Source organism: Micromys minutus, assembly GCF_963924665.1.
Source record: "Micromys minutus genome assembly, chromosome: 4".
Lineage (NCBI taxonomy): Eukaryota > Metazoa > Chordata > Mammalia > Rodentia > Muridae > Micromys > Micromys minutus.
In genome coordinates this window covers 60,475,160-60,492,903 of record NC_137973.1, presented here as the reverse complement: position 1 = coordinate 60,492,903, position 17,744 = coordinate 60,475,160, and the positions used below count along the sequence as shown (strand labels likewise).

The window sequence follows — 17,744 nt, the reverse complement described above, 5'->3', positions numbered from 1 at the left end:
TCTTGAGGCAGGGAAAGAAATGTTTCCAGAAGGAAAAGACCGAGAAACTGAAGCATCATGGGTGAGGGGAAGTTTTATAGGAGATGATGTTTGGGGGTGTTAGGCATAATTCATGGACGCTTTACAGGTCGTGGTTAAGAACCAAAATAAAAATTGTTTTGATGTGTCAAAGAATTTTTGTTGGCAGCTTAGGCCCAATAATGACCAGATCTGCATTTCTGAAAGTTGGCCTATCTGTTAAAGAGGGCCCAGACTATAAGGGCAAGCATAGAAGCACACTACCCTCACTGGGTGGGGTGGGGCTTAAGTCTACAGTAGCCAAAGAGAGCCAGTTTAGAAGGAGAATCACAAGGGTTTCCTGTTGATTTGAATATAGGGATAAAATCAAGGGCTGAATCAGATAACCCACCCCATGTGCACATTCCACACAGGTAGGACTCAACGCTGAAGTAGATCTTGCCAGAAAGCCTTGGGACCTCTTCTGGGATGTGGGATAGTGGTCATCCAGTCCTTAGAGGAACTGTCAGGCCATACATCATCTGCCTCTGCCTGGAGGCAGTCCTTATCCAACTCCATCATTGCAGGGAAGCATAAAACTGAAGTCACCCCATTCCGATACAGGGGTGATCTATGTCTTCATGGCCGCAGTTCACAGCAGGCTCCTCAACAACATAGACATAGCTACTTGAAGATTCTGCTTCTGTCACCTGCTATCTGGCCTCCTTGGTTCAGTGACATCTTAAGAACATCCCTGAGAATGACTCCAAGCTCTGATTGCATTGCTCTGTGCAAATAATAAATGTCTGGGTTTGTTGTCTTCCTTCTGGGTGAACCTATGGTTAGTTAACAGCCAGCCTAGCAGGTACAGCTGTGCTTCTGACTGACTTAAACAGAGCAGTGGGAAGAACAGATTTGGTGAACATTTTCCTTTGGAAAGTTAAATATTTCCGTGGGAGTATCAAAAGGTGTTTGTCCTGAAGCTGTTTGTATTTTAATATTAATTCCACTTCCCCAAGAAGGGCTGCCTAGTCACATGATTCCAACTGAACCTTTCCGTTTTTAATTAGTAAAATAAAGGAAAGCCAGTGACTGGGTGGGGTGAGGTAGGTGGACAGGGCAGAGAGGTCTGAGGAGGGGAGAGGACAGAGGGTGAAGGTCATGGCAACATGGAGCGTCCCAAGGACCAGCTAGTCCCAGGTGATAATGATTGATGTTAAAAGGCTGTGAACATTAAGGATTTTACAGGTCTAATATCTCATATAGAAGGGCAGTTTGTATCTTTGTTTATTTGATGCAGTCTTATGTAGAGAGTTTGTGGATTGAGAGTTGAATATATAAACCTGTATGAAAAGCTATCGGGCTGTAGAGTTGTGTTTGTGTGGGATTTGGGGGTACAGAAACACCCCAGGACAGAGGCAGAGAACAGGCAGTAGTAAACCGCCAAGGGAAGGGAGTTGTGAGGACAAGTTGGGCCCTGTTGAAGGTTCAGACTGAGCTCCAGAGGTACCCGAGGTTCCGTGTCAGGTTCGAGCCTGAGGAGTGAGGCCTCAGGGCCGGTAAAGAGAGAAACCATTTTTTTATTTTTTAATATTTACAGCAACAGGTGTTTGTGTATGTCTGCCATTCAAGGAAGAGGTGTGACTCTTGAGTTTGAGGATTCTTTGTAGATATATATACTTGTCTTGTTGCTGCCTCTAAATACCCTAACAGTAGCAACTTGAGGGCAAAAGGGTTTATTCTGGTTCATAGTCAAGTATGCAATTCATAGCAAGTATTTCTTGGCTACAGAGGTTTGAGGCAGATGAATACATTGTGCCCACAGTCAGGAAGCAGAGAATGACTACAGCTGGTCCTCAGCTAGCTTTGTCCTGCCTATGAAGTCCAAGACCCCATCCCCTCAAACAGTACCATCCACAGGTCAGTTGCAGATTCCCTCCCCTACCCAGGTGATCCCTCGTGGGTGTGCCCCAAGGCCTGTCTCCTTGGTGATTCTAGATCCTGTCAAAATGGCATTAACCATAACAGTGTGTGGTTATTTATTTTAAGTCATAGTAGATGAGTTTCCCAGGGAAGTATAGGCAGAAAAGCTAGCCCAGCTTCTCTTGGGGGGTGTGTGGGGTGGGTAGTAAAAAGGCACCGAGAAATGCAGATACAAGGGTAGAGAGACGGCTCAGCGGTTAAGAGCACTGACTCCTCTTCCAGAGGTTCTTAAGTTCAATTCCCAGCAACCACATGGTGGTTCACACCATCTGTAATGAGATCTGATGCCCTTTTCTGGTGTGTCTGAAGACACAGTGTACTCATATAAGTAAAATAAATAAATCTTTTTTAAAAATGCAGATACAGAATGAGAATGGGTCACTAGCATCAGATGCTTCGTAAAGGGGACTGGCGACCTTAGGGAACAGCACGACAGATGGATGATACGTGTTAGACAAACAAAGGGGGTGCTGAAGAAGAGTCAGCATAGATATTTACAAAGTTTTCAGAGAAGTGGGCGCTGGAGGGGGTGAGGACTATGTGAGGGAGGATCTTACAGAAGATCCTTCAGTTTACCTCTAAAATGATAGAACTTGAGATTGTACTTTTTTTCAGAAATTGGATAAATGTATTTTAGCAGAGGACCTTAATCATAGTTTATTAACAAATATCTAACAAGATACTGTATTGAAGATTGGGGAGATGGCTCAATGATTAAGACACTGGCTGCTTTTCCGAGAACCCAGATTCAATTCCCAGCACACACATGGCAGCTCATAACCGTCTGCAACTTCAGTTCTAAGGAATCCGACTCCCTCATACAGACAAACGTGCCGGCAAAACATCAATGCACATAAAAATAAATTGTTTAAAAAAGAAGCCTATTTTTAAAAAGATATATTGAGTGTAATATTTTCCTATCTTTGATTATTTAATATCTCCTGTTAGTTATTTGATTGCAGAGAGAAAAAAAATGGGATTATGTGAAAGAAATAGCTTCACCAAAATGAAACTTAACATCCTTAAAAAAAACTTTAAAGGAGAAATGAGATAGAATCTGAAAATTATCGTTATGAGCTCTTTGTTAAATTTACACGTTTATTTGAAGACCCTTTCCCTGATGCCTAGACATAGTAACATTCATGTTAAATTAATTCTCTAGGGAAACAGAAGCCACCCAGTTCTGAGGGTTCTACAAGCGTGGCTGGCTGATTAGAACGCAATGATTGGGGGAGTTCGAATGTTGCAGCTAAATTATCTTGTGTTCTTTGTAGTCCTTTGAAAGCCTCTGTTCCCACAGTTCTGCTTCACCTACTATTCTTAGGGCCATCAGAGCCTTTGAAATATATTCTTAGCACTATAGTTTTACCAATTCAGAAGGTTTAAGACTATAACCCCCCTACCTACTAAGCCCATCAATTATTTGTTCTTTGATTAAAAAAAAAAAAAATCTCATGAACCCACATCTATGAAACATCTTTTGGGGCAATCCTTGGATATGGTTACTCAAATTTGGCTTGGGAATAAATTTATCTCTTCTTCCCTTTTAGTTCCATGAACTGTTTTAGTCCAGAGATCATTAGATACAAGGTCCAATTGCTTGGTGCTGCTCTTTACGTAACGTGGGGCATGTTGAAGAGAGACTGCACACCACAGCTCAACTAACCTTCACAGAGGTCCTGTGTGGAGGCACTGCTTCATCTTAGTTCCAGGAAAGGAAAACAGCCATCCATGGGAAATGGGGTAAACCCTGGCAGTGTGATTCATAGCTCGCAGAGAACAGTATGCTTCCTGTAGAAACTGGGTCAACATTGTGAGGGTTTGTGAAGCTTAGGGTTTGTTTCGTTTCATTTACTTAGCGGGGATTTAGAATTTGTTTTAAAATAGTCCAGTAATATTTTTACACAAGGCTATCTTCTGTGGATAATTCCTGGATAGAAACTGACTGTAAAGATGTCAGTGACTGTAGAGTTAAGAATGTCTTAGGTCCAGAGACTAGTTATAGTTTGTCTTAGGCTTTGTTTTTTGTTCTTTTTGTTTTTGTTTTTAGCTTACTACACAGTGATTTTTTGCTCCCGCTCTGCGTTAGAACCTAACATCCTGACTACGGGCAAACCTTTTGGAGTCTTCTAACACCCTGCTTTCCCTCCAACCAAACTGAAGCTTATAGTCGAGGTTTTTACACAGTACTACAGTGGCCCACTTAATGTTTACACCAGTGCGTTTGAAAAGCACCTTGATTTACAACTTGTTCTGTTTCTATAAAAACTTCATGAAACTACTTCCAGGTTGATGCATGGAATTTGGGATAACCTAAATCTGTATTTCCAGGCTATGGTCACTCACACTTGGCTCCAGAATAAAACTGTTTTCCATCCTGTTTGAATTATGGTGTGTGTGTGTGTGTGTGTGTGTGTGTGTGTATCTCTGAACCAAACTGCTCTCATTATCAGATCACCTGTGCCCTCCTACAAGGCTGTCTTCCCAGCTAGACTTGTTGACTGGGGACTTCCTTCGTTGGAGGAAGGGCTGGTGAGAGTCTTGCAACCCTCCCCCCAATGTCCATCCCTTCCTCCTAACCAGTTGTGTGCCCTGCTCTCAGTGCCCTTGGCTTCAGGGGGAGTTAGAGTACCTAAGTGGAGTAGGCCAGGGGGCAGCGGATCCATCTCCACGGCCGAAGGGAGTCCACGGAGGAGCCCATGGAAATAGAATCCATGCTAGGCTGAGCAGACCTTCCTTGCAGTGTGGCTCCTTCGAGGTCACCCATGCTCCTGCCTGTAACCTCTCACCCACTGTTGTATCTGTAAGCAGGACAAGCTCAGGCCCTCCTAGAAGGCTCTCCATTGGAATTACACCTTGCTTTGTGGTTGGATTTCAGGAGGAGGGGTAAATGTTGTCTTCTGGAAGGAATTTGAAAAGCAGGCATCATAAAAAGACTGGTTCCACTGTCACACCTTACCTCAGTTTTCTGTGTTACCATGATTATGTCTTTGGAGAGTGACATCATTGATGCTGGCCTCAAGGCCAAAATACTCACCCCCAGTTCCTTAACCCGGAGGAAAATGAACCTAGCAAGAGCTGACCCACCTTTGCCATTTGTTTCCCCCCAGCTCTTGACCTTAAACCCAGTACTTGACAGGTGAGGTGCAGGCAAAGAAATATTTTCCTGTAGACAGAATAGCAGAGCGATGAGTAAGTGAATTCTGGAGCAACTCAGACCAGCTAGAAGCTTGCTGAATCCCAACCACACTTTTTACAGTTCTCTCCTTAGTCACTGTACTGGCTGGCTTTGTGTCAACTTGACTCAAGCTGGAGTTGTCACACAGAAAGGAGCCTCAGTTGAAAAATGCCTCCCTGAGATCCAGCTGTAAGGCATTTTCTCAACTAGTGATTAAGTGGGGAGGGCCATTCCTGGGCTAGTATTCTTGGATTCTATAAGAAAGCAAGCTGAGAAAGCCAGGCGGAGTAAGCCAGTAAGACACATCCCTCCATGGCCTCTGCATCAGCTCCTGCTTCCTGACCTGCTTGAGTTCCAGTCCTGACTTCCTTTGATGAACTGCAATGTGGAAGTGTAAGCTGAATAAACCCTTTCCTCCCCAACTTGCTTCTTGGTCATGATGTTTTGTGTAGGAATAGAAACCCTGACTAAGACAGTCACCACTTTCAATGGAGACCAATGGTCCTAATCACAGTCCACCTATTACATTCCCAAGTAACAATCACAGAAGTAGATAAATATTATGTCGAAGAAACAATGGAATCATTAGGTAAAGTAGAGGCAGCTGCTACTCAAACTATCAACAGTGTCTCCTGACAGTAAGGTTATAGTTAGTTTTCTGTAACAGGTAGATAATATCTACACATATAGATTACTTTTTAAAGTACAGCTTGTGGGGAACACACCCCTTCCTACACCCACTGCAACAAAAACCTTTACTCATGTTAGAATTTCTGCCTGTCAGATGTTTTTGAAGGTGGTTGTAGAAGTTACATTTGAAAGGAGATAGCTGACTCTCAAGAGTTGGCCTCTGACCCCCACCCCTCATGTGTAACTTTTCACCCCCATAAATAAAGTTTTAACTTAAGACCAGGACCCGGAGAAATGATTCAGCAGTTAAGAGGACCTTGACTACTGTTTTTGCAGAAGACCCAGGTTGGTTCAAGCACTCATACTTGGAAGCTCACAGCCTCTGGCAGCTCTAGCACATACCCCCACACAGGCTTACTAACACACATAGTTTTTAAAAATAAACAATTTGAAACTCATATGCCATATGAGTTTGCTTTCTCCCACTGCATGGCATGTCCATGTCACAAAGCTACAGATCCAAGGAAAGAATTCCAGTGGCTGTAACAATGGATGTTAAAACAACATGTAACAAACTGGCATGCCCCTTGAAAATCTTGGTATCTCTCCCAGAGAGGCAAAGTCCCCTAAGACCTGTGTTGAAATTTTCACTGAACTACACTGTTTGTGGCATCAAACACCAGTTTTCTTTTGTTCTTGTTTCCACTCTTCTGTGGAGATTTAGTTGTAGTTGTTAGAAAATGCTTTTTCCCCCTGTCTATATGGTCACCCCACTTCTGGCACAGGGTTGGAGAGAGCAGTTTTACAATGTGATCGTGTGACCTTCGGAGAGTTGGTTGGAGGAGGGTTGGGCATCTCATTCAAGTTCACCCTTTTCAAGACCTGAACCAGGAAGGTCAGGTTCTTTGAGTGATTTATGCATGAAAATCTTGGGAGTTCCTGGTGGCCACATGCCACCGTGTAGGTGGAGAATGGAGCCACCACGCATCTAGGAATGAGCGTGGGCAATGCAATCTCACTGTGAGCCTGCAGCGTTCCTTTCTATTGCTCTATGAGACACTTGAGTTTCCCCGTTAATAATCCCCTCTGTGCTTGAACAGCTCAGAAGAGGTTTCGTATTCGTAATCAGGTACTCTCATATACCTCTTGCACTCCTAGGTACCCTTTGCCCCAGATGGTTCACACTGCAAACAATTCTAACAAGCTAGGTGATCTAATTTATAAATTTACATCAGAAAAGAAGTTATAATCCTAAAGGAGGGTAGTTTCATGGAGGCCACTGATGATTGACAGTAGCAAAAAATAACAGTGCATTGGTTGGTTGGTTGGTTGGTTGGTTGGTTGGTTGGTTGGTTGAATGAGAAAAGCCCTCATAGATTCAAAGATTTGAGTGTCTGGTTCCCAGTTGGTGACTTTTTAGGAAGGATTGGGGGGTGTTATCTTATTGGAGGAGGTACACCACTGGGTTGGGGGAGGCTTTGAGGTTTCAAAAGCCTGAACCAGTCCCAGTTTCCCTCTCCCCTCTCAACCTTCAGATCAGGATGTGAACTTCCAGCTGCTTCCCCAGCGCCACGCCTGCTTGCTTGCTATTCCACTATGATGGCCATAGATTCACCCTCTAAAACTGTAGGCAAGCTCCCCAGTTAAATGTTCTTTTTATAAGTAGCCTTGATCCTGATGTCTCTCTCCACAGTGATAGAAAAACTAAGATAATACATAATCCTGGGTAAGAGGGAGTATGTTTATGTTTGTTTTGTTATCATTTGCAACAAAGATGCAGAAACTAAAAGTTTTGCAGGCAGAAGTCAGTAGCAGGTGTCACTGGGCTAAAGAGTCCTTGGGATTTAGACTCTTGCTGATGTTTCATGCCTTTTCCAGCATGGAGATGTCTATGCACATTTTCTAGCTCCAAGATGTTGCAGCTTTCCTTGGTTCATAGCCTCCTTCCTCCAAGTGCAAAGCCCATACCAGTCAGGCAAGTCTGTGTCAGACTGCAACCTTGTAGTACCATAAGTACCTTGTTATTACCTGAGTCTGGAATAATCCAGGATGAGCTCTTTAACTTGAGATCATCAAATGAGCAACCTTAATTCTATCTGCAGCATTCATTCTTCCTTGCTACGTCATGACATATCCACAGGTTCTGGCAGGTAGCATATGGACACCTGGACACCGGCGGGGTAGAATGTTCCTGGAGGAAAAAGGAGGTGCAAGGAAGGAGAGGGGAGTTTGCCATGCTTTGGAGAGAGGAGAACCAAGAACCAAGAGAACAGTGGGCTGTGGCTGCTCCTATAGTGGTCAGAGATGTTTAGCAGGGACTAGATTCAACTGACAGATTAAAATTGGGGCAGGTAAGAGGAGAGATAAGAGTAATGATAAGGGCATGATTTTCTGGGTGGGAGATAGTAGCGCCCAACAATTGTACCAAGAAGGCAAGTTGAAATCGAACAGAGGTGTGTGTGTGTGTGTGTGTGTGTGTGTGTGTGTGTCTTTTATTCACTAATTCAAGGGAAGCTGGGAAAGGGTTGATATTATGGTCTGATTCACAGAGAATAGGCAAGGTAGCAAAACTCTAAAGCGACAACTTACTACAGGAGTCAGCAGGCAAGAAATAAAAGAGTCACTAAGCACATAGACACAAAGTAGTAGCCATAGAAACAATATTTGCCCTGGGGCAGCAGCTGATGTCTTCTTTTATAGGCTGGAGGGCTGACTGACTGATATTCTACAGCAAGAGGCATACTGCAGGTAACATTTACATGGTACCAGGCTAAAGCGCTTATTAGAAATAGTTTCAAAGGGTTGTTGCAGAAATATAGTTACATTAAGCTGGACACAGCATTTGGGGGGGCTGATGTATGAGGATCAGGAGTTCTAAGCCAGACTATGCTTCAAAGCAAGCTATTGTTGAAAAAAACAAAAATAAAATATGTACGTGGTTAGCTTCCCCCGCCTGACCCACCAGAAATTTTATACCTGTTACAGCACAAAATTTCATTTATCGAGGAAATTATACAGGGATCCTTATTTCTGGTGATGCTAGAATTTACCTTAACTTGATGGCCATCATTCTCTTACATAACATTCACTAACATTCATCTTTTTTCTTAGACACTAGCATTCATCTTAATCTAGCTAAAATGAAGTGAATGAGAATCTTTCAAATAAATACAACTTCATGTGAAACTAAAAGTTTAGAAATATTTAAGCATTTATTATAAATATTCACATATTCTGACTTCCATAGAGCAGCCCAAGATCAGATGTTTTCCTTTAAGAAGTTCCAAAGAAGCAGCTGAGGAACTGAGCTCTAACTTTATCATATGCAAAGAGGCTGTTAAAAGTTGTGATTTCTGCCATTTTTAAAATCAATAAGATCCATAAAATGCACTTCAATTTTGTAAGAAAACAATTTTAGTCTCAGTGTTCTTTAAATGTTAGTTGTAGGTCTGACATATAGGAAAGCGTGATTACAGTTCCATGGAAAGAAAATCGTGGAGCTATTTCTCAAGTCTTTCCATAATGAAGCCACAGTGACTCCGTGTCTCGGCACTCTGGAACTTATCCAGGACTCTGGTTCTACAAGCACTAGCATGTCACAGACACCAGCAAACAATCTGCCCAGGCTCTAAACTTGAAAGACAAAGGCTGCTACGAAATGATGTGACCAGGCCACGAGATGGCTGCTGCCAAGACAAAGCATGGGAGTGATGTCAAGCAGAGAAGCAACGACCTCATTACAAAGAAGACGCGCCTTACGTGCTATCTGTGTACACTTAACTCTTTGTAGCACTGAAACTCTAAACCGTTGACTAAGTTGATGACTAACACGGTCCCCTGACTTCCAAAACTAAAGTCAACATGTGGACATCCATGCTACACTACATTCACAAACTCCAACGATGTCTCTCGAGTGTCTACCCAATGTGTCCTCATCCTTCACATGTCTCCGGTTGGACTCTTCACAGTTCGTTTTCATCCATTTCTGCAGGAGAACTTCTATGGGTGAAGTACGAAGAATAAACCCCATCCTCAGGTATGGGGTTCTGTGTCGGCCAGTTGTTTTCTTGCAAGAGAGGTCTTGGAGACAAGATAAATTGAGTCTCAAAAGATTCCACTGACTCTCCATCTTCCTTCTCCAACAGGAACTGATACTCTCCAAACCTGAGCATGCACTTGTAAGGCAGGTCCATTTTATTGAGGTAGCCCAGCTCCTGGTTATCCACCATCAAACTGGTCTTCCTGCTCATGTTCTTAATTTCAAACGAGAGAACCGAGCTGTTGAACTGTTTAAATGGCTGTAAAACAAACTGAACTCGGGAAACCTGTTTGTCCTGAAATGTGTACTGGCACACGCTAGAATTCCGTCCAAATTTCACCACTCCAATAGAAGGAAATTTCTCTTTGTTGCAAAACCTTATTGATTTAAATACTTCACTTTGCAGCTGGCCAGGATGGTAAATGGTCATCTGGAGACAAGTGACTGTCTCTTCTGTATCAGCGTCTTCGAAGGACATGATGCTTCCTGGCCTGCAACAGTCAAAGCATCCAGTTAGTTTGGTTAGTTCAGCCTCCACTGCCCTCTCCAAGAGTATGTTCAAACTGTGGTAGGGGATCTTACACTGAGAACAACACAAGCCCCTCCCTCTTGCTCTGTTTCATTTCTCCTTCCTATTCTCATAATGTGGGCAGTGATGACATTGCTAACAGTACAGTGGCTTAGGGGACACAGAGGGAAGTCTCATTCTCTTCTCCTTTAAATACTGATACAAACAAAAAAGATGATGGTTGTAATTAAAAAAATAAAATCAGGTATGCCATGGTGGCACACCCTTAATTCTTGCAAAGTTAAGGCAGAACGATCATTAGTTCAAGCCCAGCCTGGGCTACCTACTGAGACTATTATAAACAAACTGGTTTGGGGTTTAATATACTCAGAGGAGTTATACACAAATAAAACCTACAGTCTATTAATTCTATTATAACATGATTACTATAAATTGTGAACTCTTTTAAAATAAGAAACTTAAAGGTTATAGATAGAGAGCTAGAGAGATGGAGCAGCTGTTAAGAGGTTGCTCTTCCAGAGGAAGAGCCTGGTGACATTCTCAGAACCTACATGGTGGATCACAGCCTTCTGAAATTCCAATTCCAGGGAATACAATGCCCTCTTCTGACCTCCTTGGGTACTGCACACATGGTACACAAACATACAAGCAAAACATCCATGCATTCAAAAAATAAAAAAAAATTTTAAAACACTTAAATTATAGATAAATAATTGCAACCATATCACCTTATGTTATTAAATTAATTTATATTAAGTCTTGAATTTTTAGTAGTTTTGTTTTGACATTACATTTTTAACAACTTCTGTGAAGCCATTCAGTACCACAGCCTTCCCTGGTGCCAGAGTTATTTGTGTCCTTGGTCTTTTGTAAATGGCTTGGAGAGGAGGCGTTAGCCCCAGAAGTTTCATCTAGCTACTGTTGATGTCATTGGAGCCCAAGGCTTGAGGTCCCCACCTAGACCTCACCATACACCTGGCACTAGAGCAGGATGGGGTGCTATCTACAGGATTCCAGCAGAAAAGAAAATTCCATTTCTTAAATTTTTCTAAAGCCATATTGATACAGAGCTAAAATAATTTAAAAAAAAAAACAGTTTTAAAACTACGAGCACATATCACTTAAAAGTTCAAAAACTAAAAAAGGTTTTAGAAACAAGTCTCTCAACCCCAATCTTTTATCTTTATGTTCTAGAATCAACAGCTATAAAGCTGCCTTTAACTTTATAAACAGGTTCTCCACACAAGCATAATCATGTGAGCACCTACACATGCACATGTGTACACACACACACACACACACACACACACACAAGCACATGTTTCTCTATAGAGAGTAATTTCTCTCATACAAATAGAAACACATTATATTTCATGCTGGCCCTTGATTGCTCCGTGCCTATTGGTGGCTTTTTGCCACAGCCACACAACTCCTCCCACCAAGTATGGCGACAGCCCCACTTTCGATAGCTGCTGACCATTCACTGCGGCCTCTGAATAACCCTCACTTGTTTGTGTAGTTGATTTTTATCTGCTTATGTTGATTTGGGACTTAGGAAACAATAATCTTCAATAAGTATTTTTTAATTAAGTTATTTTATGCACGTTGGTATTTTGCCTGCATACAGTATCAGATCCACTGAAACTGAGTTACAGACAGTTGTGAGCTACCCATCATGTAGGTGCTGAGAATCGAACCAAGGTCCTCTGGAAAAGTAACCAGTGGACTTAACCACTGAGCCGTCTCTCCAGCCCCCACCAATGAGGTTCTATAATTAAGTGAAATTTATAGTTGTACTGGGTTTTGTTTGTTTGTTTATAACAAAGCAAAGATAGGTTAATATTAAGCTACCATCTATCTTAGACATTGGTATCAAAACTATCATTGTTTGAAAACAAAAACCAAGGACTGCTTCCATGACACTTCTATTTCAGCCTTTTACTGTGTTGTTTTTCTTGACAGTGTCTGTGGTGATTTGAATGGGAATGGCCCCAGAGACTCATCTGTTTCAATATTTGGTCTCCAGTTGGTGGAATTGTATAGAACTGATCAGGGGGTGTGGCCTTGTTAGAAGCGGTCTAGAGACGGTGGATATGGAGGTTTCAAAGGCTCACTCCTTTCCCAGTTAATTCGAAATGCCTGGTAGTTGTGTTTCAGTGTGAGTTGCAGCGCCACGCCTCCTTACTTCCTGCCATTGTCCGAAGGCACAGACTCTATCCCTCAGAGACTGCAATCCCCAGATAAACTCTTTCCTGTATATTCAAGCCTAGGTCATGGTGTCTCATCCCAGAGAAGTGAACTAAGACCGAGTCTCAGTACATAGGCCACCTCATTCTTCCTATCCTACCCAGGGCTGTCTGCTTCTCAGACAGTATCTTTCTCTCTTTTACAAAGCTGTGCTGCTAAAACCAAGCTGCATGTAGTTATCCTATAAATGGCAGCCAAGCGAAATTAGACATTAATCTTTAATTTTAATTTTACATCCCTATCTCTTGGACTTCATTGCAGCATACTGGCAAGGTAAGAGATCATTCAGTATAAACTAAAAAACAAAAAAACCAAACAAACAAACAAAAAACCAAGAAGCAAAAGGGATCCTCAAAGTCTTGGGCCAAACATGATAAAAGTAGCTGAAACAAAAGCCAGCAGTAATTAACTACCCTTCAGTGGGTGAGACTGATTACACCAGTTCATGCTGACATTTGAATATACTTTCATTATGATAATCGGGTCTCATTATTCAAGATGCAGACAGCATGAATGAGAATAATTACACTAAGTTATGTAATGGTGCAATTAGCAATTGATAAAGAGAATTCATCGTTGTGAATCTTGGGTAACATCCACTTTCCATCTATATTCCTTGTTCGTTTAAAAAAATGCATACAATAAAACATGACACTTGAAAGTGAAAACGTCAAATGAAACGAGGAACTTGGAAGACTGCTTGATTGCTAAAGCCTTGCCCATGGGAGGACTGTGCCTGGACCCCCAGGAGTCACACAAAACACAGCAGCATGTCATGTCCTTGTCATCCCAGGGCAGTGACAGGCAGGTCCCTGGAGCTCACTGGCCAGCTAGCTTAGCCTACTTTGCAGAGTAGGCCAATGAGAGACCTTGTCCCAAAGAAGGTAGTAGATGCCTAAGGAATAACATCTCACTCTAGCCTCTGGCCTCTACATGCATGTGCATACACTCATGCCTACACACACACACACACACATACATACACACACACACACACACACACACACACACACAATTTTTAAATAAGAAGCAAAGTGCTTAAAACTAAAGAGCAGGAGCCACCTCCATTTTGTCTGGGAAATGGTTCAACTGCAGCTCATCCTTGGACTTTGACAGAACTATATTAAAAGAGTATTTTTCCAAATCTGGTGTTTTTGTTGACAGCTCAATGTTGCTTTAGATGCTTTCTATAACCTGTGAGTTTACAGTTCTGTCTCTTCTGAGTAGATCCACTTGCCAAAAGTGCCTGCTGCAAATAGACTCTCCCACTTGGGACCCAGGGCCCTATAAAGAAAAGCTGGCATCTTCTTTGCCATGGCAGTCTTGGTGTGAATTCATTCTTAGGATTTGATGATCCTTTGAGTCCACAATTATGATTTTGCCCAGCAAACACTGAGGCAGGGTGTTTATTGCCTCGGCTCCACCTTCCCTGCTGTTCCCAGCTGGCCCTTTAAAAAAAAGGTTCTCGTGGTTTGGACTGCTGCCCAGTTCATTAAGCACCATGTCAACACAAACAAATATGAGTGGAAGCTATGCAGAAACGTATTGCCTAACACACGATTCAAAAAACCACCATGTAGCTTCATGACGTCACTTCCCTTGCCGTAACAGCAGCTCCTCAAAGAACCACTGCTTCAGTCTGAGTCCCAGAGGTGAGTCCCTTCCATCTGAATCCCTACGATTCTTGGATCCTTGGGGCTGTGCTATGTGTCACTCCATCCTAGGCTGATGATTGCGTTCATCTCTTAGGAGGACGGAATGGTGAACTCTGACAGTCAGAAGGGTTTCTGCTTATGGTCTGCCTTTCATGTGCTAGGCTTGGTACTGAGTTCTTTACTTGTGTCACCTCGGCTCATCTTCAGAATAGCTCGAAGAACTACTCCTTTACAGGTGAGAGAGACAGGGTGATGTAGAATTTAAAGACCGGATTCTGCTCTAAAGCAAGGTGCCAACGCCAGGGTCCGGGCTCAAAGGCACCGTCTCTTGGCACTCCACAAACTGCCTCCTTTCCGGGGTTCACAGTTATACTTTGCAAATCTATAGACTTGAAAGAGAAGAGGGGCTCAGAAGCACGTGCCAGCGAGATACGACCCTAAAGGAAGGAAGTTATGAGGCCTGTGCTGCCTAAGAGGATGTGAACCAAAGCGTTGGCTTACCGCAGCTGCCCATCCGCCTTACTCCTGCATGTGAGGATACTGAGCACCTTCCATTCACAGGCAACTCTGAGGCCGCTAAACAAACTAATCTATTAGTTTCCAAAGGCACAAAGACTTTCTACAAAGTAGCTTGAACCCTTGGCACTTCAGTATACAGTAGAAAGACAGAAATAAACAAAACAATTTTAAGAGCAGTAGTTGGGTTTTTTTGTTTGTTTGTTTGTTTGTTTTTTGGTTTTTTTTGGGGGGGTTGGTTGGTTGGTTGGTTGGTTTGTGTTGTTGTTTTTAAGCCACTGGTGTATAGAGGCTCAACAAAAGATTTTGAACTCTGTTAGTTTTAAATTACACAGCAGTAATAATGCTGTGTAATTTAAGGGGAACCCAGGTCCAGGGGGAGAAGAGAGATTTCTCAGAGCACACCACACACCTTTGAAATTTGACACCAAACCACACTAAGACCTGCTCAAATATTTAACAACTGTTTTGCTTTACAAAACCCATAAATCATCCGATTTTTCTGGAATAAAATAGAACTAGAGATAGTGAAGTATCATATCACTGGCGATGTGTGTGTTACACAGTATATGCGTGTGTTACTCGGTATGTTACTCTGCTATCTGACATCACAAAGTTGTAAAACACGGAACATCTGGCAAGCAGGAGTAATCTGTTAACAAAGAACTATTATTCAACAGGGAGAGAAACGAAATGAAAAACAAGTTCTGCTAACAGACAGGAGCCAAAGACGTGGCTCTTCTCCCCCTAACCCCACACTCCAGGCTGAACCCTTTGCGTGCTGGATTAACCCAAATGCACACACTCACCTGAGAGCCTTCCAGTGGCCACAGCTAGATCAGGACTCCTGAATCTCACCTGTCTCTTCTGAGAAAAGAAGAGGGCTCTGTGTAGGTGTGTTAGGTACACAGCAGCAGTGACACCCCAGCTGCACACGCGGGATAACTCCTCTCTAACTATGAAACTAGTGAAGGGCTACTGGGCTTTGTTTTTGCACCAGGCGGATCGGTTGCAAATGCCACAGTTGAGAAGCTGCCCGAGAGATGTTTTGACTAAAATGAGCCAGGTGTCCAAACGGTTTGAAGGGACGTTTGCACGCCCCCACCCCAGACAGTGGTCACGCATGCTATTAAGGTTTCTCCCGTTTTGAGAATGTGTTTAAACGGTACTGGCTGTAAATGGAGGATTTACTCTGAATCGATGGGCTACGGAAGGTTTCCCTCTAAGACGTTTTACCTTCGCGTCCCTCTGCTCCAGCTCTAAGGGTGTGATTGGAAGAAGGAAGTGTCTATTTTTGCAAAAAGCTGCTCTCCTTGACAAACACCCGACACCGAGCTGGCAGAAGGGGAAGAGAAACTTGGAAGAAACAAAGGACAAATTTACCCTCTTGCCCAACTCCCTCAGTTGCCATGGCCTCATGGGGTGGCTTATAAGAAAGACATCTGTCCGCGTATTCAAAGCAGACCTGCTACCGAGTCAGCAGTTTTTTTGGTTCCCAATCTTTCAGAGAGTGAGGGAAACCAAGTACAGGGAAGAGATTGTCAGACGAGTTGAGCGCTTTTCAGCGGACGCCGGATTCTCGGTCTAGCTCTGCCCACCCTCCAGTTCTAATCCCCTTCTCCACTCCCACTCCCCTCCCTGGATGCAGACCCCCCCCCCTCGCGGAGCCTCTCCCAGCAACCGGATCTAAATGCTCAAGAAAATAGGAAAATCCCGGACCACGACGACGCTGGGCTTTCCGGTGACCCGGCTGCAGCCCGGAGGTGGGTCTGGGAAGAGCCGTGGGCACCCGTTCCCGGAAAGTCTCCTAAGTTCAATAACAGCTTGTGGCGGTGGGGGACCAGGACCTCGGCTCCTGAGCTAGAATGCACAAACTGCCTCATCCTCCTAGTTTCCGATTAGATAAAAAGTTTGCAAAAATAGTAGAAAAGACTCACACCCCGTTCCCCCTTCCCCCAGTATTGTTCGGTTCCTCCCTTATGTTATAAAGATCACGTATTTCATAAACCTGGGATCATGTTATAGGTTTTCAACCTTTCCTTAGTATATAGCACACGTCTGCCTGGAGACCAAGTCATGGAGGGGAGGTAGATGCTGACTCCTAGAAAACTTCCGGACAAAGCTGCCCTCTTGGAGGGGAAGAAAGAGAGAGAGAGAAAAAAAAAGAAAGAAAAAGAAAAGAAGGGAGAAATAAAGGCAGGCAGGCAGAAGGGAGGGGAGGGAGGGAGGGAGGAAGGAAAGGAGGAAGGAAGGAAGGAAGGAAGGAAGGAAGGAAGGAAGGAAGGATGGATGCAAGGAAGCAAGCGACAGTCTCCACTCTCAAGCTAAACAAGTGACCAATTAGTACCTGGGGCTTGGAGGTCCGTGTGCGGAGCTTTCTGGTGGAAACAGCGGGCTCAGCCTTGGTGGTGAACTGTTGGGGGACCGTCGCTGCCAGCGCAGGTCGCCGGTCCTCCTGCGCCACCGAGCCTCCCACGGACGAGTCAAGAGCAGCCTCGCGTGCGCGAGTGACCTCCGCAAAACCCTCGCTGGGCCGAAAGCCCCGCAGAGCCAGACAAGAGGCAGTCCCCGCCCTCTGGCCCTTTCCCACCGGAAGCCCTGCCCTTAGTCGCCTTTCTGAGGTCTCTAGACTGACCGGGTTTGAGTCGCCGGTTTTAGTCGCCGGGCACCGGGCGACCGCACCTTCTCCAACAAGAGGCTGCTCTAGATGACATGTGACCGGGAGCTGGGCTTTGACAAGGAGGGAACTAGGTCGGTTCCAGATTAAGAGCTGCTGTAGGGTGGTGGACCAGCAGGGAGTTGGAGGACTCCTTGGGAGACTGTAAAGATGCGGGCCTGCTCTCAGGAGGCAGTGGCCACTCTCTGCAGATGTTCAACCAGAGACCCGGGGGTTGGGGTGGGGAGTGCGTGGATGAGAATCCAGCTATAGCCAGACAGGAGTGGAACCTGTCTCGGGATGCTATGACCCTG

At 44.0% G+C, this 17,744-nt stretch overlaps 1 protein-coding gene across 1 annotated transcript; it reads right to left on the bottom strand.

Moving 5' to 3' along the window:
- Positions 1-9,397: 9,397 nt before the first annotated feature.
- On the bottom strand, positions 9,398-17,242 carry TIFA (TRAF interacting protein with forkhead associated domain). Its single transcript, XM_080915829.1, has 2 exons — positions 17,122-17,242; positions 9,398-10,318 (listed from the first exon to the last, which is right to left on the bottom strand). The coding sequence occupies exon 2, from the start codon at positions 10,303-10,305 to the stop codon at positions 9,751-9,753; it is 555 nt and encodes a 184-aa protein (XP_080771955.1). The 5' UTR covers positions 10,306-10,318; positions 17,122-17,242; the 3' UTR covers positions 9,398-9,750.
- Between the last annotated feature and the right edge of the window lie 502 nt (positions 17,243-17,744).

Bases quoted from the DNA above. Each gene is read 5' to 3' on its own strand.
- TIFA (XM_080915829.1), bottom strand. From the start codon at position 10,305: ATGTCCTTCGAAGACGCTGATACAGAAGAGACAGTCACTTGTCTCCAG.